Raw genomic sequence first — 21,240 nt, forward strand, 5'->3', positions numbered from 1 at the left:
AATTAATGAATGTATGTATAATCAATGAATATTAATGTCACATAGTACTCACGGAGTATAATCATGTATTAACTGAAAAGATAATAGCGCTTAGTGGCATAATGTTCTTTGCACATTGCTCCTCAATGCAATGTTTCATTGCTTTGTTTTTCTACTTCGATACAATTCAGTTTCTAATTCCGTGATGCGATCAGACTAGATAATTTATTGGCTGAGAAGATAAATTAACTGACAGCTAAAATAAATAATAATAAGCTGCTTAATCTTCATTACAGTTAGAAAAGTTTTCTTTAAGCTTCTAAATACGGCGCATTTTTCCGCAACACTGTAGCCCTGAGACAGCGCGCCTGGCCGTAGAAAAGTATGTCAAATGTCATTCTTCCAATCTCTAGTTGTAAACAAAATATAGCATAAATGTATATGAAATATAGTATTCATAATGTATTTGGACAAATATCATTCTGTACCTTTCTCTCTCATACCGACTTTGGACACACTTTCGGTGCTGGCATTCCTCCTCCATGTCAACAGGGTGTCCCAGCCTAAGTGATACGGACCTCTAACTCCAAAACTATCGCCCGAATGCAAAATTTCAAATATGGAAATTGCATGGTAAAATGGGGCGCATGTTTCAGCGAGATGGAATTTTTGTTAACTTTGTTATTTAACGAGATATGATGGTCAAGTTTCGTTTATCAAATGGAACTATATATTTCTTTGTATACTATGCGATAGTACTTTTCAAGACAAATTCATGAAGCTTTAATGTAATTAACCGATTTTTATTAGATTTCAAGCTATAATGCTTCAAAGTTTGCTAATTTTCAAGGAAAAAACATGCAGTAAGCACCATGCGGTTCTTGAAAGCGATACGGAGGATCTCGCTTGGGATTCTAGCCCCAGAATATTGAGATTCTTCCCATTTTCCTCCGTATCGATTTCAAGAACCGCATAGTGCTTACTGTTTCAATAGGACCGCCCGGGGTCGAACCGAGTTTTTTCCTTGAAAATTAGCAAACTTTGAAGCATTATAGCTTGAAAACTAATAAAAATCGGTTAATTACATTAAAGCTTCATGAATTTGTCTTGAAAAGTACTATCGCATGGTATACAAAGAAATATATAGTTCCATTTGATAAACGAAACTTGACCATCATATCTCGTTAAATAACAAAGTTAACAAAAATTCCTTCTCGCTGAAACATGAGTCCCATTTTACCATGCAATTTCCGTATTTGAAATTCTGCATTCGGCCGGTTGCATTCGGTCGGTTGGTTTGTCCCGTGATTGTCTTACTTTTCTCACGGCAAAATGTCTACATAATCATGTAATATATTGTAATAATGTGATGTAATAACAAAAGCAACCATGTAACTAATAAAAATGAAAAAGAACACAAGGTATCCTTAAATTTTCCTAATTGAAAGGAACTTGAAAAATCTTGAAAAACATTGTGGAAAATTCTTAATATTCCTATCATCTCCAGGAAACCCTCTTGGAAAAGTTTCATTAGGAAACCAAACCTTTTGTATCAACTGCATACCAAGTCTAACATTCCTAGAGGCGTAAGTACGTGTCGTATTGATTCAGTGAATGTACACGCGGAACCGTGACAGTAGTCGTAGCAAATTCGGGGTGAAGTAAATTATTGCACCGCTCGATCATATTTTAGTGCAACTTGTGTGCATTTCTATGGTGCTGATACACGAACGTTGTTCCCGCGATAAAACCGTGTCACGACATCGATAACAATCGTACCGATTTGTATCAAGAACTAACCGATTTTCAGCGAATCGATCAACCTCTTAATCCAACCGAGACATTCGAATCTATTCAACCCTCTATTGAAATATTTCTTAAAATAAATCTAAAAGCAATATAAAATTACACGTATTTGTTTAAGGAAGAAAATGTAGTAGAAGATTGTGTGAAATTTTATATTATTTTGTTATTCAAAGCAAACGTAAAGTTTTAAATGTAATTCAAAACTGCCTTAGAAGTCAAAACGTTTGTTAACTAAATGAACTCTGCTTGCTTCTATTGTATAATATCTGTTTTCGATATAACGAACACGATGTGTGCTTTCAAATGCGTCCAATAGTAAACACGAGGCTGTGCGCGATAACGCTATAGGTAATGATATTGTGTCAGGGGAAACAGATGAGACATCATAATTCTCGGTTGAAAATCGAATAAATAGCCTGGGTGGCTATGCGTCAGGTATCGATGCGTCGCGGATAAAGCCGACGCTCTACTGCTATCTACGCGATGGAACGACGCCGCTATCCGATGACTTTGCATCGGGAATGCACCGTTTCCGACGCTTATCGGCCCTCTTTACGGCGTTACGGTGAAATACGCCATTAGAATCCACGAGCAATCGCGTGAATCGAGAAAATAGAGGTGAAGGAACGAACAGGTGGGGTTAAATAATTGAGAGGCGGCGAGAAACACTGAAACTATGCGACACGTGGATCTGAATTATTAGCATGTAGGACCAACCTCAGCGTGCAAACATCCTAATCGTAATTGATTTTATACTATTTAAAATAAACCATGAAAAATATATTAAACTATAATAAAAGGTAAATAATACAAGTACTCGTTACGTGTATAGTTACGACGACAATTACAGTGGGATTGTCAGCGCGGTTCTTGTTGAGCAAAGTCGATTAAATTTTAACAGGGAGAAACGACGACATCGTACACGAGTAGGGTGCAAACGCGACGTTTAAATAATGCAAAGCATAAAAAAAGAAATTGTTGCGAACGTGGGTAATATCGGCGCGCCGATAAAGCATAACGAGCCGCGCTCCAATTTGCTCCCCCTTTTCCAATTTTTCAATTTCCATTTCACGTTTCCCGGCCGCCGTTTTTCCGCACGAAAGGGCACGGAAAAAATCCACAAAGCGGGTCTCTCAAATTGGCCGGGAAAGTGAGTCATATTTCCACGTACGACGACGAACCTATTCCAGATTCTGAAACGCTCGGCGGAAGTATCTTACGGCGTGCGTGAGCTGCTGCGAAACATTCACCAACGGTGTGTGCACATTTAACATTCACATCCTTGGAAAGAAGAACATCTACCAAGCACACGTAAGAAAGTATAAGTGCGATATTGCGAGTGGGAGCTAGGTAGCTTCAAAACTCGAGCTACGGAATTCTTTTTTTTTCAGTTTTGAAGCTGGGACGCGAGCAAGAGTGCGATAAGTCGGAACGAAATATTGTTTTCCGAATGCTGGGAAAGTCTCAAGATATATTCTTTCCCATGATAAACATGTATAACTTCTGATGTACCAGTTTTTGGTATTGCGAAACTTAGGATTAAATAGTTAGGAAGACAATTTTGATTAAATATCAACATATAAGGGAACATAGTTTCAATTAAACACAGTTATATCGGTTGTGTTTTTTTCATGGACACACATTTATTAAAGTTTTGTAGCAAAAACATGGAATGAAAAATGGTGAAAACAACAATTATGACGACCACAGTAGACAGAAACGTTCAAACATACCGTCGCGTAAAGTTAACGTTACTGACCCAGTTTCAAAATCTTTCCACACAATGTGTCTGGGTTGAAGATAAATAAATTATTATTCACAGCGCCCTTTTGTGAGACCGCTTTAATTATTTCTTGGCCCATAATACCGCCGACGATAGCGCATGCTGGGCTGACTTGTGCGTATACGTCACCCCTGAATCGACAAATTTTATAGATTTTATTACATACATCTGAAGACTCAAATGCATCGAATCATTAGTATTTAATACATACTCAACGAAAGGATTTAGTTTATCTCCGAGATCGTATTTTTTTATGATTTCTGTAGCCTCTGCTATGAAATTCTCGGAACCTCTTTCGCTGGGTGATGGATCTTTGTTGTATTTTTCACGATAATTGAGCATTACTAAACATGAAAATATACTTTGTAAAAGTATTCAACACATGTTGTTAAAACGTCTTGCTTGAACACTTACTTAACATCATATAATACATTTCTGATTCTTTAGGAATGGAAGTCTTTGGGACATTTAAAATTGATTCAAAAGGCACAAATATATCTTTACGTTTCTCTGTCACAGTTATATTTTCAAACTTCTCTTTGTCCATTGGCTCACCGCTCTCTGAGAGTTGTATCTTTTTGGTTTGTACTATGTCTCTGCAAAACAGGATTATAACCTATTTTGTGGAATTATTTAAACTAGTCTAACAATCCTTTAACTCTTTCACTGTGAATAAACTATATGTACGTAGATGGTTCTATAAATGTGGCTTAGTTTAAAAAATCTGGGCATGAAGCTCTTTATCAAATGGATCTCAAATCAGAAGCAAATACTTTCCTAAGCTTGAAACTATTCACAGCACAGCAAAAGGATTAATATAAAATGTTACTCCACTTACTCTGCATATTCATGGACTTTTAAATCAGCAAAAGTATAGCCAAAAGTTCCCCATACATCACCAGCAAAGAATTTCACATTATGCTTTCTACATATTTTGTTAATTCTCTTCATTTGTGTAATGGTACATTCTGATGCACAAACAACATCAAAATTACAGAAATATGCATCTGGCTTATCCTCTACCTTAGATGTGTCAGCTTCAATATTAACCATATGATTTAAATTTTTGGCTCTTTGTAAAGATGCTTCGGCCCTCTATAAACATAACCTTGCAAGGACACTATATTTGATAAGTCTCTATTATATCAACTATTTACTTACATTTTTTCCTAATGTATCTCTAGGTGTTAAAAATTGAGAGCACCGATCCTCAACTGTTACATTTCTATGATCTAAAAATGTAACTGCTTCCACACCTGCCAGAATAATATTTTTTGCTACTTCTGCTCCAAAACCATTTAAGCCTATTAATAATACTTTGGCTGCTCGTAAGCTGTAATTATTTTATATTATACAACAGTGATCATATTCATTCAAAACGATTGAAATAATAGCGAACCATTTGTTGTTTAGACTTTGTAGGTTAGCCTTTATAGGTTAGGAACTAATATATTTACCGTTTCTGTGAATCTAAACCCCACAAACGGATTTGTCTGTCATACAACTCTGCTTCGTGATCTGTCAATTCAATGTTTTGATTCTTGTCCTCAGCCATGTTATAAACGATGATTTATTACTTAAAAACTTATTACCTCCAAAACTTCGTCTCAAATAGTGCCGACAATTTGACCGACTGCAATGCAGCCAACGTACAAATATATTATTTGAAATATACGATGAAAATAAACAACACTGTGTAAAGTATAAATTAAAATACTGGATAAAAACAATAGGAGAAAAATCTACGATCTACAGACAGACAAGATAATTGATAAAGAAAGGAATATAATATATCGGAGTTGAAAGTATTTATGTTGGAGAAACTGTTGATTAAATAACAAGGGGGCGTTAAACCTTTTTATATATTGCCATTGTCATGCGTACCCTATGTGTCAGTGTAAAATATTTGTGTGAAAAACAATCAGAAGAAACGTCTGTACATGCCAGCATATGACTTAACAAGACACGAATCGTTAGTCATGAATATACAATTAATCTATAACTATAACCTTGAAGTTGGACAGTGAATGTAAACAGTATAATAATTACATCAATTCGAGATAATACTTGTACGTACAAGTACGTATATTTGCAAGATTCATTTCACGTTCCAAAAGATTGAAATGTAAGTGTAACATTATCATTCATTTGTTCGACAATACATTTCTCAACTCAATAATTTATAAACACAGCTGTGATCTTCATAGTTTCATACTAGCGCCCTCACATGTTGATAACAAAAATTGTAAACAACAAGTAATGTATTTTAAATTGGACTTTAAATTACGAAAATAAAAATATTCGACAAAAATTGTTGTATCTGCACATATCGAATTTTTAAATTCTAAAGCAATGTTTTATAAAAGGTGATTATAAATTTGTATTTTTTTATGGTAGCCAAGTTTATCTAGGAGATAAATCTGAAGTCATTACAATTAATACATGAAAATAATTATACACACAAGAGCAGAGATAAAAAAATCCAATCAGAGGTGCTTTTGTAATTTATCATTGACCTTACGACCTAAATGTTGTGAAAGCTGACCCTTGGAATATATTGTTGACTAAAAAAAAATATCATTGACCTTTCTTCGTATCACAATAGCTACATAAATGATACGATATAATTTTTTGGTTTAGTTATGTTACTTATTTCTTACATTTTGAAACTAATGATTATTATGTTTTTCCAAAAACAGATATATGGATTACCACATATAATGAAAAGCTGTTGTAAAAGATATGAATATGCCTGAAGAAGAGTATGTGGAGAAAACATTTATATATAAATTTCCAACATGTACAACAAATCAGGAGTACATATTGGAAGTACCATTAAAAATTCCATATCGTGGTTCTATCAAAGAACTCATGCACCGTTTAATGTCATCATTCAAGTTACCATGTTATGTTGAATCAGATTTACTGAAATCACTAGAGCATACTATTAAAGAGCTGACATTACAATACCATGATGAAAAAGCAGAGAAGGCTCTTGAAAGTGCTCAATTGGGAAACTTAGATATTGAGGAAATAATAAAAAGTTGGGAAAAAATTTACAAGCAACAAACAGTGGAATATGCTGATCCAATTGGAACAACTGATGAAGAACTCTTTGCTACTGCATATCATAGATTGGTGCATTCTCCATCATTAGAACCTATTTTGCAAGCAGAACATAAATTTGGAAGAGAAGTTACTGAAGTAATTCAGATGAGAGACACACATTATGACCAACTCACACAAAAGTTAGTATTAAGATTGTAGTGTATACTTGATATCATGTGATCTTTATACTCTGCTACAGCATAACAGAATGCTTTGCTTCTTTCTCACATTTTGCTCCTCCTTGTATCATAGTAGAAAAGGAAGGTCCAGTTCCACATAATAATATTTGTTGCATAGTAATGTGTGTAACACAAATTATTGCTTCCATTGACCTTACTCTGCAAATGATCAGTAGCCTCAATACAACGAAGATTACAATTGAACATCAACGTTCGTTTTTATAATTCGATCGTAAAACAACAGATTAATTTTTGCAACTAATACGCTTTTATCATTTGACTTGACCACAAGTTGTGAATGTAGCCGACACTCTTTATCTGTTTTAATGCTCGATTAATTAACCCGTCGATTATCGTAAGAACTTACAAGAGGAAAAGAAACCGAGAAACATCGAAAAAATAAATTGCAGGCAAACCGATGAAATGCGTGTCGCTGTCGAAACTCTCGAGGCTGGGTCCACCGAAAAATCTATAAACGAGATGGCGGGACGACACTTCGAGGAACAAAGTTTATTGCAAGGTCACTGGGGATCAAGAGTCGACGCCTTGAAATTAGAACAAAGGCGTCAATATCGTAATTGGATTATGAGATTATTGGAAGAACAGCAAACAAACATGCTACCAACTCCAGTGTAAGTTTACTCAAACGAATCGTCAACCACGCAAACGAAATTAATCATCTTTATAATTATGAATTATTAGGGGTTCTCCGATGGTGTCTATGCCGTCAATTCGACCGGCGTTAGACAATTTTGTTCACAGCGAGGACAAAAATACAGCGGACTATCCAATCTTGGAGGAAAGTTTCACTATACATTTAGGCTCCCAGATGAAGCAAATGCACAATATACGTATACTGACCGGCGATGTATTAGACTTTTGTAGAATAAAGAAGAGCGAGTCAGGGTGGGTCAATTGAAATAATGTCATGGTAATTTTTCGGAAGTGAATTAAGGAAAAATGTTTTCTCTTACGAAATAGAATGGATCCCACCCCACAAAGATTGCAGACTGCTTTAGGATTGTACTCTAACGACTTGTGCGGATTGGTACTGCTGAGTGACAATCATTTAGGAAGTTATTCGGGCATGACAAAAGGTAGTTAATATATACAGTAAGTGTGATAAGTATTCGTACAGGAACCATTTATTTTAAATGGGTTGCTGTACGAATATTTCTTACACTGTCTGTAAGTGACGAGTATATGACTAATGTTAATTATAAATACGGAAATTTCTTAGAATTATGCTCGATATGCCAGTTGACGACCGAGTTCCATTTTCCACCGATCGATGAACAATTGGAAAAGATTCGAGATGACGTAAAGGATGCTGTTGCCTGGAGGCAAGCGCATCACAAAGGAAACGACTCACATGTAGGCAGATTAGGGTCACGAAGTAATAGAGGTTAACACCTGCTATGTGTTCAAGGTTACTCTGATTACGTGTTATTTGCAGGCGAAAAAGTCAACGACTAGCAAGAGCTTACAAACGGGCGACGTTTACATCACGAGGCACTCAAACTTGGCCCAAGTCCATGTAATTTTTCACATGGTAGTGAATGACTCATTGAGGTCTGGTAAGTTTTCAACATTTCCTTGGATGTATATCGATTATTTGCTTCAATAAGAATTTTTACATAAATTACAGGTGATATCAATTCGAGACACCCCGTCATCTTGGGATTGAGAAACATTTTGAAAACTGCTTGCTGCAATGATGTGACCACGTTAACCATCCCCGTGCTCCTCGTACACGAAATGTCCGAGGTACAGTATTTTTATTTCTTTGTAATCTTTCACCATAAAGTAATCATCAACATTACAGGATATGACCGTGGCATGGTGCACGAAAAGAGCAGAGCTCGTTTTCAAGTGCGTGAAAGGGTTCATGATAGAAATGTCATCTTGGGGCGGCGCAGAACTGAAGAATCTGCAGTTTCTCGTGCCGAAGGTAAATTAATTTTCTTTGTCGCTACAGATTTATATTCGAGAATTGCTGTAGTCTAAAGTATCGTACTCTTTTATAGGGGATGTCCGAAGAAGTGTTTGGTACTCTAGCCACGATGTTACCAAGTATATTCCGAGTCTCGAATCCATTGGTGTTCAAAGCAACGAGCACACCTCAAACTCCAAAAAAATGAACGACCATCTTGCCACTGTTATCATACTCGTATTAAGAATAATAAAATATCTGTTACTATATATCACACCTCTTGTTAGCCACCATCCACTAAAGTCGAAAATGAGATACAATTCCGTGAATAAATGTTTGATAATCGACCTGTTTTTTTTTTTTCCTTTTTTTATAATATTTTCAAGCAACTGACTTTCCTCGACCAATAATCACACGTTTCTCCGCTGTAATTAATCTTGCAATAATAAAAAACTAAGCTGCTGACGCAATATCAGTGCCTATCAATAAAATTGAGTTCAACAATATCCCTTCGAAAATACTTGCGCGTTAAGCTTTCGCAAGAACAACATTCGATCTTATATTTATTCAATTTTGTCTTTAAAAGCAAAACATACGATAGTGTCCAGATAAAGAAAGTAATTACAAACACAAAAGAAACAGATACATAAATTACTGTGCATCCTCGCGACAAATGATAATCAACATTGTACTATTTATAGTAAAACGCATATTAGAGTGTTATCATAACTATAGTCTAGTCGAAGAAAGAATGATGCTTGGTGCCACAAGCTTTGTTATTTTCTATATGACTTCTATAACAATGCATGTTGTGAAAATTCTATCTAATGACACTATGTTAGGTTTTAAATAAAGACTATTTGACCTAGTTTCGACACAACTTGTGATGTGGTTGATCGCATAAATCACTTATCAATCTTTTCACAAAGCAAAGTGTGAAAGAATTTCCTGTATCGCTACGAATGGCGGGAGGCCTAAGCAGATTCCTCTCTCGGATCGACTATAGGCGCGTGGCGCGGGCGTTATCGTTGTCAACTGAACTTTTATCTTCCCGTGCATGGAAGTTCGTTGATACATATCAACGTTTCCGTCGACAGTGGCATAATTTGTCGCGTATCTCTTTGAGCGAAGTGCGAGGTACTGGTGCACCATGTCTCTTCTGTTTACTAGTGATTAGCCACTTGGCTTGGAATCTCAGGAGGTGCAACTTATCGCGGTCCAAACGGTATTTTTGAAATTGCATTATAAAGCTTGCTCTATTAAACGAATTTAACTGTATATTTTCTATTTAACGTAATTGCAGAATTGCTTTTAGCTCAGGAGTAACGTGGATTTCTTTTTTCCCCAAGTTTGCATTATTCCCAAGTTAATAACCCTATTACAGCCCCGTTATCGAAGTGTAGTTGTGTAGTCTGCAGATTTAAATAGACGCTCGTGGCCCGCGGGAACGCAGATTAAAAGTCAAGCCGAGTGGTTAATGCCCGCGGAGTTACGACGCGAACGCGAGATCAACGACGTGGCGCGATATCATCGTGCGAATATAAACTAATTGAAAAAATCGTCGACGATTAAATCGATTGAGTTTCAAAAAAAGAAAGAGACAGAAGGCGAACACAAACCAGAACCGCGCACAGGGATCAGGGGACGTTTTATCGCGCCATATCTGGAAAGAGGCGCGTTAGCCTCTCTGAGATTTTAAATTAACCGAGAACAGATTAATTAAAGAAAGGACATTCGGTGAAATTTCCTTTTCGTTTGAACGATCGTCAGTGAGCTGTACATGTTCCTTGTGTAAAGTACTAACGATGCAAGTGTGTTCGATGGAAGTGTGCGCAAAACTTAACGAGAGGCACTCGAAACGGTGAACCAGAAAGTTAAAGAGAACACGGTAACGGACCCTTCGAATTCGGGATGAAAAGTTTGACGAAAGAAAATTTACGAGAAATGCTTGGTGAAGGATTTGATTTGAACGCGGAGGGACATTCGATTAAATTATTGTAGCGTATAGAAACTTAATCAGATGGTCAGAGACGAATTTTAATTGAAGGAGATAATTGTTTAGAGAAAGGGAAATTTGTATGACTTTTTTAATTGAAATATGCGGTGAATGAATATGTAGATTGTTGTTTGTGCGATAGGATTAAAAGTGCCTTTGCAATTTGTTATAGTCTTTTCGATTATTTATATTTATGCTTCTTCTCGTTCGATTCGTCATTGAATTCTTTGACTGTAATGTAATAAAGAAATTGTGTATCGTAATTTTTGTGTATTCCTTTTCTTAAACTTTCATTTTCTTCATATTCTTCTCGCAAAAAGGAATTTGTTTATTGCATTACAGTTCAAGAATTTAATAAGCTAAAGAGAACCATGAACACGAGCGATCGAAACGTCTTTCTCGCGAAAAGAAGTCAAAAATTGACCGAATAGAAGATTGAAAAATCGAAAAAAAGAATTAATAAAAGAATTCAACAGTTTTACAGTTTGACCCCTGGACGGTCAAATGTGCACCCGCTGCAACGTGATCGAAAGAGTGCTGAGACTACGTACTGCAGAATCAATCTGGATCAGGTTTTTTTCCATTTGCGAACGACTTTATCGTGGACGAAGATTACATTTTTGTGATGTGCGGGGGAACATAATCATATGTAATTATAATTAACGCTTGGATCGACCTAAGGCGCGAGATAGAAAGCCCGTCGGAATCGTTCTCGGATTGACCGACGCGAAACGACGAAGAAAACAAACGGGGAGGGAAATAAAGAAGGGAAAAAAGAAAGGAAAAAGTCGCAATCGTCGCTGGAGCAAGTGCATCAGAATGCCGAAGCTCCTCCCGACCCCCTCTTAATTCGGCAGTGGGATCGCGAGCAGAGTATGCCGCGGATGAATTCGTTGCCATTCCAGCGGAACGTTGTGAGAGAAGCATAAGTTGAACGACTAGGCCCAGTTTCGAGTGCAATCGAAATTGCATCGCGTCGTTTATCCGGCTATCAAGATAGAAGATAAATCAACCACCACCTGGACAATGTGGTGCGGGACGATCACGGTTATCGCCTTAATTCTGTCGACAGCCTCGGCGAAGACGGTGGGTTCTGTCGCGTAGGCTTTTTACAATTTTTCTTTTACTTATTAATCTTGTCGAATAACGATTGATGGGATCATACGGTGACACGCAAATCGAGAGATTTCAATTTATCGCTGGTTCGCGGTGGTAGCGACGGTATTTCTCAAATGGGGCACGCGGGACCCCCTTGGGGTGGGGGGGGGGGAGGGGGTTGTCGCAATTTAGCAGAGGAGAGAAAAGTGTGTTGAGTAGTGGAATAATAAAATATTTTTCGATGCATTCCTGATTAAAAGTACCATGGGAGAGTTTTGTGTAATGAAAACGTTGGAAAGCTTAAAATCTGATTAAATAATTTTTAATTTTTTAATCTGCCAAGTCACGAGACTCAGCGATAAGTGTTGGACAATTTTTGTGTAACAGTATCTGTTAACAGATTAAAATATAAACAATTAACAGACGTGAAGTTTGAGAAATATTGCTCCACGATATCAAGCTGAAGAAATATTAATTTTACCATCTCGTTATTGGAACAAACGTTTAATAGAGTGGAAATCTAATTGTTATCGAGGAAAAAACGATGAAGGAACAGACATAAGTTTCATTCGTCTTGGAGAAAAGAAAGTCCATCATGGCCGCGCGACGATTCATATTTACGCGCCACTCACCCCGCGCGGGAATGACGCTTGAGAAAACTATATTTCGTTTGAAACAGGAATTCTTTGCTAATATTCACCACAAATGCTTAACCTAACATCATCTGATTAAATTCTAATTGTTTGGTCATCTCGTGTACCTTTTGCAAGTTATAATCCTACATTATTACCAATTTCTATCGTAAATTGACAAATTTTCAACAAATTTTCTTTCGATAACCCCTCAAGCCGAAAATGTTCATAAGCATGTAATATGTCATACGATAGGATTGTTTAACGTATAATATTCTTTATTTTCTTACTTTTGGCGTTGCAGCTCGATCTGTCAGGCAAAAACTTGAAGAAGGAGGACTTCTTCTTGAATCTCCAGTCGCAAGTGTCCCTGTCGGAGATCACCGATTTAATTCTTCGGAACAACCAGTTCGACAGCTTCCTCGATTGTTCCACTAATCTTCCGAGCCTCAAAACACTGGATCTGTCGCACAATCACCTCCAACGATTCTTCTTTCTCTGCAGAGAAGAATATAATTTGCAGGTGTTAAACGTGAGCCACAACCAACTAATGTACATCGACGAATACGCCCTGAACGACCGAATCCCGAAGCTCCAGATACTCGATCTCTCATCGAACAAACTATCGATTGTCAACGAAACGATGCTGGAGCACTTCAAAGTAATTGTCTCGCAATTTTCTAACCTGAGATGAACGAAATTTTTTTCTACGTAAACATTATTGGAAAGATTGTTTTATTTCATAAGACAACTTTTAATTTGTTCAATAAAAAATCTAAATTATACGGTCATATTCTGTTACACGAAAATATAGGTTATCTAGAATTATTTGAATAAAATTCTGCTCATCTTTTGTAACACGCGAAAGAAATAGTCCGTTTCGATTGAATATCATGTAATTTGAATTGTTACTCAATTGTTTATAGGTTTTGGAATACCTTTCGTTGGCCAACAATCCGGTATACGACGGGATACACGACAAAGCGTTTTGTAACTTGAAAGCGCTGCGATACTTGGACCTGCGCAATGTGTCAGCGCCACAGTTCACGTCCGAGTTATTCAAAACGTTAACTAACTTATCCACCCTGGATTTATCATTGAACCCCATTTCGTCGGTTCCGTCGTTACCGGAGAGCCTGGTAGAGCTCGACTTATCCAGCACGCAACTTTCGGAAATACACAAAATCGATGCGCCTGGGTTGAAAGAATTGAAGTTGAATTACATGCAAAATCTGAAGGAATTGTTACTCAACGAATTCGAAAATCTGCACAACTTGGAAACGTTGCACGTGGCTGGCTCGAAGAAATTAGTGCATATTAAAATGTCTCCGACCGATAAAGTTATTCTACCGCGATTGCAGCGCCTGTCGGTACATGACTGCGCCCTTAAAACTCTGGATTATAACTTACTGCCGGTATTAAAGAGAACGCCGATTTTGAACTTCGAGAGCAACCCTTGGAACTGCGACTGCAAAATGCAATGGATAGTCTCGTTGAACGCGACCAAGACATTTAGTCGGGATATCAAGTAAGGAAATGGGAGGAAAAGTTTAGAGTTCTTCGATGGTAACGAGTTTCTTTGATGTTAGATAGATGTGACAGTCGGTAACTCGGCAATCAGTTTGGTCGTGTCTTTAAGAGATGACACTGCTGATGCCGTGAGACTGGCTACCACTGCAAATTTAAATACTTCGAATGCTTTACATACTTGGAAAAATTAAAATAAAGCTTAGAAATATTTAAATACGATTCAAATTCAAATCGTATCACTATAAAAGACTCTTGGAGACTCTTTAAGACTCGGTTGAGCGATTAAGATGTGAATGAGGATAAAAACTATCTTCAAGCTTTCCTATACTTATTTATCTATATTTATATATAGGTACCTATATATATTTATATAAATATATTTATATATATTATAATATATTTAATAATTATGTATATACTATAATATATATATATATATATATGTATCCTATATTTATTTACCTATATTTATCTATAGTGTACTGTAATAAAAACGAATCGAGACTTATTTTATAATTATAAAGAAAACCCGAGCATTGAGTCGAAAACATTTTACACATCGCAACGAAGCGTGAAAGGACTTCTCATCCCATTGAATTTTTTCATTGTTAATTGCGTATTTTTACGTTTTCAGGTGCCGTACTCCCCCACGGTATTTCAAAGTATACTTGAGCCAGATACCAAAGTACGAGTTGGAGTGCGAGACCAAGTCGTCGCTGTTCTATCCTATATTGTGGGCCTGCGTTTTGATTCTCGTCGTGGCGATCGTTTTGGTGGCAGGGTTCTTCCTTCTGAAGCGACCGATCGGTCACTGGGACATCAGGCGAAAGAACAGGGACACAGTCACCTACAAAAACGTCGACGAGTCCTCGAACGACATGGTGAGAATTCTGGCGGTGGGCGAGACGGGCGATCGCAACGAAGAATGAGCCAATGGACCGAACGAACTATACAGTAGAAACGTATTAACTTAGGGTAAAGCGTTAGAGACTTGAGAAACGAATGCACAAAGTGTCGCGGTTGTACAGCTTACATATCTCCACTGTTTTTGAAAATTTGCGAGGGTCACTCTTAACGGAGTTCAAGATCATCGACATTTTTGTTATACGTATATTTTTACTGGCGCGACGTTGCATTACATAGATAAACTTAACGAGTTTTAATAGCATGACCTTTAAATAATCCCGAAATAAAATTGAAAATACAAAATGGAATGTATTGAAAATATTCGCTCGTGCAATCGAGAACAATGGAAATATCAAAGGTGCTGAAGCCAACCACTTGATGTGGCTATACTCAAATCGGTAATTTTGTCCAAAATGGTGTACAGGGTGTTTTAGAATTGCCGAGAAACGCATCTTGAACGGTGGAATTGTATTATTATTCGTGACAGATAATTCAAAGAAACGTTGCCCATATCTGAGTAAATGGTTCTTTACAGAAGGATCGAGAAGTGTTGAATTTATGAGTACTTAATGAAATAAGCGTTGACACCGCGAAAATAATAACTTCCTCCAAGAATTAATCTAATCCGCGCGAAGATATCGGTACGAAGGCGTCGAAGTATAAACTACGAAGCCGTTGACGCTTTGAACTCTCCAGATATCGCGGTATCGCTTGGAAAAAGTCCATAATATAAGAAGCACGATGAGTTCACGAACCTACGCTGATTAACGCCTCTTTCTTTTCAACTTTTTATCACCGTTCGTATTCGTGTCGCTGATTCCGAGGCATCCTGTCCTGCCAACTTTTCTGTATCTCGCACATATACGATAACCGTGGTAATTTTTTCATAGAAAAACAAGTTGAATGTACAGAATAGATTTTGTACAATCTCCTGCTATCGAGAACATTACTTTAAAGTACTCGATTAATTGTAAGCGATTCTGATAGTGAGGCTAGTTTTAGAAAAATTAAGTTACGTCTTAAGTTTAGATACGTAATTCTAGTTACATCGTTTGCGCGGCTTATTTCCTTACATCTCTCGCGACGAATGAATTATTATTTTGTAACGAGTACTATCGTATAGAGACCGTCGATAGGTTTTGTTGAATCGCCACGCGTCGAAACGCAGAGTAATAGATTGTAAATACAGAGGCAACGTTCAGCCACATCTAGAGCATCCCTTTAAACGCTATGAACTTCGAGTGTTCATCGTCTGGAGTGCCCTTAACAATGTGGGGCCTCTGTGAGTCGAATAAAAACGTCTGTTTGTCGGCACCCATCGTGGTGGTTTTCCGAAACCCTTTCCTACCTCCTCCGGTCGCGAAACGAAATGTCTGTTCCCCAGCGCACAAAAGAAAAACGGATACAATGCGGTGGATGGCTCATTTCCTCCTGAAGATTCACTCGTCGTGAAGTACGATTCCACGCATCGACGGGCGCGCGTACCTTTTTCAAAACGGGACTAATTGAAACTCTACGAGCTACTTTTGCGAGGAATTCGAGCCGAAGAATTCCCTGCGTTCTTTCATTGCGCGACGAGAAGCTCCTAGCTGCTTTATGAATCGAAGTCAGAGTTGCACGAATTAACCGTGAGGCTACGAGGAACGAGGTTAAAGAATGGAAGAGTGTGCCCGCTGCGTCGTAAGAACGGGAGCTACTGTTTGTTATAGTAATTATGGAGATGCTACTCTCGAGAAGACACGACAATGGGCCACTTGGAAGTGGTTGGAAATCTAGATAGGAAGAATCAATTTTGAAAGGAGGAGTTGAGGTTTTTCAGATTTTCTAGACCCTTGTTGTTTGGAGTGTTTAATGGTTTATCTGAAGCATCAAGCATGTAAGGGTTGGAGGCACTCAAATATTAATTAAAAGGATCAGAGCTCTTTAAAGTATAGACATGAATATGAGGCATTCGAGATTTTCTGAATTCTTACTGCTTGTAGTGGTTGATTTTTCCATGTAAAGCATCAAAGTTTAAGGAATTTTAATATTAATTAAAAATATTGGAGTTCTTTGGTACACATGAATATGAGGTATTTGAAATTTTATAAATTCTTACTGTTCGTGGAGTTTAATTTTTTTTTTATGTGAAGCAAGAAACATGAAATACGAAGACACTCCAATATTAATTAAAAGTATTGGAGCTCTTCGGTACACATGAATATGAGGTATTCAAAATTTTCGAAAATCTTACTGTTCGTAGTGATTAATTGTTTTTTACGTGAAGCAAGAAACACGAAATCCAAAGGTATTCCAATATCAATTAGAAGGCTCACATTCCTCCACAGACTCCTACCATAGACTCCACAGATTCCTACCAAATCCGCAAACCTTCATTAAAATCTGCGTGAACCCTTTCTTGGGTATCCCCTATTGCCCCCTCGGTACCTTGGCTCGACAGTCGTCATTCGCGTTCCGGTGAAGTCGTGCGAAACGGGGATTGGTCGACACCAGGGGTTCGTCCCCCCGGTGATATCGATGAAAGTACGTTTGAGACATGCACTTCGTTGAAAAAGAGGAGCGCGATACAAGCGTGGAGGGGAACGAGCGAGGAGCAAATGGTGCTATGAAGATCGTCAGTTTCCGTGACGTGCACCGTGATCGCGTGCGATGTAGCGATCAGCCTTTGTACCGAAGTATGATCTTCCTACGGGAAGCCTATTGGGTTACGGCTACGCTCTCGGAGAGCCTTCCATATGGAGGAACACATTACGACCAGGAAAGTACGGCCAACGGGGAAATCCGATTTTAACACTTTCGAGTTTGGACGCGAGACAACGTCCGATGAAGGAGCAGATTGCCTGGAAACTTGCACTACCGATTTCGGGTCATTCCACGATTTCTTTTTTTTTTTTTTTTTTTTTTGTTATTGAGTTACGAGACGGCGCGAAATGCGGACTTTGTAAACTTGATTGCCTGTTGCCGCTTTCGATGGAGCGCATTAAAGCATTAAATTCCGATTTTCAGAATGAGAGATTACTGGAGTACTCCGTGTTTCTGGATTTGTTAATTGTAACATGAGAGGCGTATGAATTTTTTTAACGGGGTGGATCGAACTACTTGGATGACGAAACGGTTGGAGGATGGATCGAACTATAGACACAAGTGCACACTGTCTTTCAAAGGATCGTTATGATCTTTGAAATGAATCTTTTATACAAAAATGCTGTTACGAATCTGACCAAATATTTGCTCCAGAAAGCTTCATACCTATGGAGTTCGAAAGGGTGCTCCAAACTTTTGAGCGACCGGTGCACTTTGCAAAACGCTCCAAAATATTCGGCAAATTTTCACCAAATAGACTAGATGTTATAGCACGGATTGCAGGCATTTGCGAATGTTAGGTGGGAAGAGTCCATCGATTGAGACATACTGGTTGTTGTACGTTGTACATTTAGTGCCCTAGTTATTTCGAATATTGAAACAACGAAGAAACCGCTAAAGTTGTGAATAAATATGTATAATTGATTTTTTCAATGGTGTACCACAACAACATCGAAATGAATGGTTATCGAATGGCTGACATCCAGAGTTGGGAAGCGAAAGACAGTAAAAATTGGCTGGAGCCTACAGTTATAAAAAATAAATCTCAGAAACGCTGTCTCCCTCAGGTGACGATAATCAGCAAAATATTCATTCAAGAAACGAGTAGAATTGAAAATAAATTTTCTGATGGGTCATCAACCGAAGGAAACGACTGATCAAGTGAGTTTTATCAAATATAGCCTTCCAAAGTTCACAATTATTTTCTATAACTTTCTCACTGTCCTTAAAATAAACAAAGATCCGTTTCACGTTCCTTAAAAACACGTGAGCCGTTCACTGCGCGAATCGATTAACTCCACTTTACGAAAAATCTTAAATTTAAGTGTCAAAGCACTTGGTGCAGCCATAACATAATATTTATAATAACCTTCCTTGGAAAGGAAAGAACTTTTATCGATACTTATTTGAATTTACATTATAAAGGAAATTTTAAAAAACAATGTACATTTATCAAATTTTTGTTTCACGGAGTTAATCGATTTCTGCAATGAAAAGCGTTATATCTCAATTCATTGCTAACCAGGTTCAAAATAAGCAATTTTCTTCTACTGTCCAATTAACTACACGATCGACTACCATAATTCTTTTTGCTTAAGTAACTCACTCGTGCGAGACACGGTTGTTCATGGCAAGGTAGCCGCGAATCCGCGTCAAAATCGTCGAAGCGAGTTGCGGGTGGTTCGTCCCAGGAGAAGCGAGAGGGCAGGAGGACCTGGAGATCGGGGGGCCCCCGGTCGATTATACCGATCCGCGCTCAATGGAACATTGTGGAACTCCTTTTTGGATATTCCAGAAAGAGAGCCTCCGTGGGGGCCCGGGCGAGGGCGGAGAGGACGGGGTGCGGAGGATGCTGGACGTTTTACGTCGCGATATCGAGTGTCCGTAATTCGAGATCCCCGTGCGAGCCAATTTTGCGAGCCCGGCGGAAAAATAATACATCGCCTACCAGCGTCGAGGCACCAGGACGCGTCGCGAGCGCGGAGAAGCGAATTTTTAACGGTCAACGTGAAACACGTGGGCAGCACCAGAGAGGAGGACCCAGACTCTCTACATCGTGAATATCGTGTTTCCAACCAAGTAAATACGAGATCCTCCCTTAAGACGCCTCGATAGCTCTGTCTATATTTCGGTGGAAAAGAAAAAGAAAAGCAGAGGTGTATAGAAGCTGGAAAGATAAAGGGGAAAGATCGAGCAAAGCTTCGAGTAAAAAGACGAGCGTTAAACGCTGCGAAGATGCAGCGCGAGCGAGTAACGATTTTTTACTCCAAAAATCACGTTATAGCACACAACGAATCGACCGTTGTTCGGCTTGCTTAACACTCGTTGAGGTGTATCTTCGAAAGGTCGCGTTTTCCAATTACGATTCGTTAAACCGGCGCTCTTGCATTAACTAAGCTGACCTGCTAATTACCTCGCGCCTCTGATATTTCAACCCGTTTCCTTTCTCCTCTCGTTTCCCGCCGTTCTCTCACGTTTCCTCGTTGCCGCCCACTGTTTGAAGCAAGCGAGGCCAGCGGGAAACGTGAAAAAAAGACGCGATTCCGACGCGAAATCCAGCCACCAGAGATCGCATCCTTTCAATCGAGGCGTCGCCCGGCGCCTCGTCCTTTTTACGTAATGCATTTTCAGAATGGAAACGAGGTCAGCTTCCCTTCGATTCGTTAAAATAATCACGGTGGCTCTTCGCGAGAAGGAAAGTTTTCCTTGATTTCGGTACGGGATTATTTTTAACGACGCAAATATTTTCACGCGTCCCTTCCTCGTTTCCCGATACATATTCAACGCGAAACACTTGTACAGAATATTAGTTGAGTTTATCTGGGTGCAAATCATGAAAATAAACATGCCGGTTTCCGATTTATTAAAGGAATATGCATTTTTTTAAAAAAATCTCAGTGTGAATGGCTTCTGTCACAAATTAATAAGATCGAGCTTAATATTTTTTTTATTGAGAGATAATTAAGGTGATTATAGGAGCACTTCTTTTCTCACATTTTCAGGATAAAAACGAGGTCGGCTTTTCTTCGACTCGTTAAAATAATCACGGACCTCTGATGAAACCAGGCGAGGGAGGAAAGTTTCGCTAAATTTTATCTCGAAATTATTTTTAACGGTGCAAATATTTTGGTGTGGCTCTCTTTGCTCGTTCTGTGTGTAAATATTACGAGCAACTATCAAGCTGTTAAGTATGAGAATGAACGCGTTATATTTTCATTTATCGTCTCCGATCTTGACTCTTCGCGAGAGGTGATCTCTCCATACTTAGAACCAACCATTGTTGTCATGGCGTTTTGTCTCGCGTATGCGAGCGCAAAAATCTGTGCACCGAGGATATGCAGCATAGCTCCGGAGTTTTATCTGATTAAACCAACATAGAAACACGGAGTTACGCGTGTAAGCTTTCCTCGGCGTCCGTGGGGAACGGACGAACAAATGAATAATGAAAATAAAACCCACGATGCTATCGGTAAGCACCACGGGATTACATACGCATCAGCGCGTCCGCGACGAACTTACACTACGAAGTCCCTTCGCAAAGAGAGACTATTACGCGTGTATACACAACGCGCGTGTTTGTAGCGTACGTTACGCATTTGCGCGCCACGGTGGCAAAGAAAACAGGACTTTTTTACGAGCCCCCCTTCCCTGCGGCATCGACCCAGAACGGATTTAAACGGCAAATCAGGGGGCCCCGTGTTATGTAT

The 21,240-nt window shown here is 38.5% G+C and overlaps 3 protein-coding genes and 1 long non-coding RNA gene across 5 annotated transcripts in view; 2 read left to right on the forward strand and 2 right to left on the reverse strand.

Moving 5' to 3' along the window:
* The window catches only part of LOC128888183 (uncharacterized), a 33,252-nt gene extending 19,705 nt beyond the window's left edge, over positions 1 to 13,547 (reverse strand). The window contains exons 1-2 of the long non-coding RNA XR_008460204.1: positions 13,453 to 13,547; positions 12,805 to 13,012 (exon numbers count right to left, since the gene is read on the reverse strand). This is a non-coding gene — a long non-coding RNA (uncharacterized LOC128888183). The remainder of the gene's footprint in view (positions 1 to 12,804; positions 13,013 to 13,452) is intronic.
* LOC128888182 (SUMO-activating enzyme subunit 1) lies at positions 3,395 to 5,191 on the reverse strand. Its single transcript, XM_054144847.1, has 6 exons — positions 5,026 to 5,191; positions 4,730 to 4,901; positions 4,407 to 4,663; positions 3,983 to 4,164; positions 3,780 to 3,912; positions 3,395 to 3,699 (listed from the first exon to the last, which is right to left on the reverse strand). Exons 1-6 carry the CDS (start codon positions 5,121 to 5,123, stop codon positions 3,537 to 3,539), a joined length of 1,005 nt encoding a protein of 334 aa, XP_054000822.1. The 5' UTR covers positions 5,124 to 5,191; the 3' UTR covers positions 3,395 to 3,536.
* On the forward strand, positions 5,552 to 9,057 carry LOC128888180 (protein C12orf4 homolog). Its single transcript, XM_054144843.1, has 10 exons — positions 5,552 to 5,693; positions 6,268 to 6,816; positions 7,266 to 7,487; positions 7,558 to 7,761; positions 7,837 to 7,952; positions 8,096 to 8,229; positions 8,312 to 8,432; positions 8,504 to 8,622; positions 8,681 to 8,806; positions 8,883 to 9,057. Exons 2-10 carry the CDS (start codon positions 6,311 to 6,313, stop codon positions 8,994 to 8,996), a joined length of 1,662 nt encoding a protein of 553 aa, XP_054000818.1. The 5' UTR covers positions 5,552 to 5,693; positions 6,268 to 6,310; the 3' UTR covers positions 8,997 to 9,057.
* Positions 9,815 to 16,242, forward strand: LOC128888181 (leucine-rich repeat neuronal protein 1-like). 2 transcript variants are annotated; one of them, XM_054144844.1, is made up of 5 exons: positions 9,815 to 10,013; positions 11,261 to 11,870; positions 12,819 to 13,175; positions 13,441 to 14,042; positions 14,679 to 16,242. In XM_054144844.1, exons 2-5 carry the CDS (start codon positions 11,811 to 11,813, stop codon positions 14,971 to 14,973), a joined length of 1,314 nt encoding a protein of 437 aa, XP_054000819.1. In that variant the 5' UTR covers positions 9,815 to 10,013; positions 11,261 to 11,810; the 3' UTR covers positions 14,974 to 16,242. The 2 variants fall into 2 exon arrangements, with proteins under 2 accessions (XP_054000819.1, XP_054000820.1); XM_054144845.1 differs by lacking the exon at positions 9,815 to 10,013 and having other exon boundaries at positions 11,195 to 11,870.
* Positions 16,243 to 21,240: the final 4,998 nt, after the last annotated feature.

The sequence above is a fragment of the Hylaeus anthracinus genome, unplaced genomic scaffold (assembly GCF_026225885.1).
Source record: "Hylaeus anthracinus isolate JK02 unplaced genomic scaffold, UHH_iyHylAnth1.0_haploid 11989, whole genome shotgun sequence".
Lineage (NCBI taxonomy): Eukaryota > Metazoa > Arthropoda > Insecta > Hymenoptera > Colletidae > Hylaeus > Hylaeus anthracinus.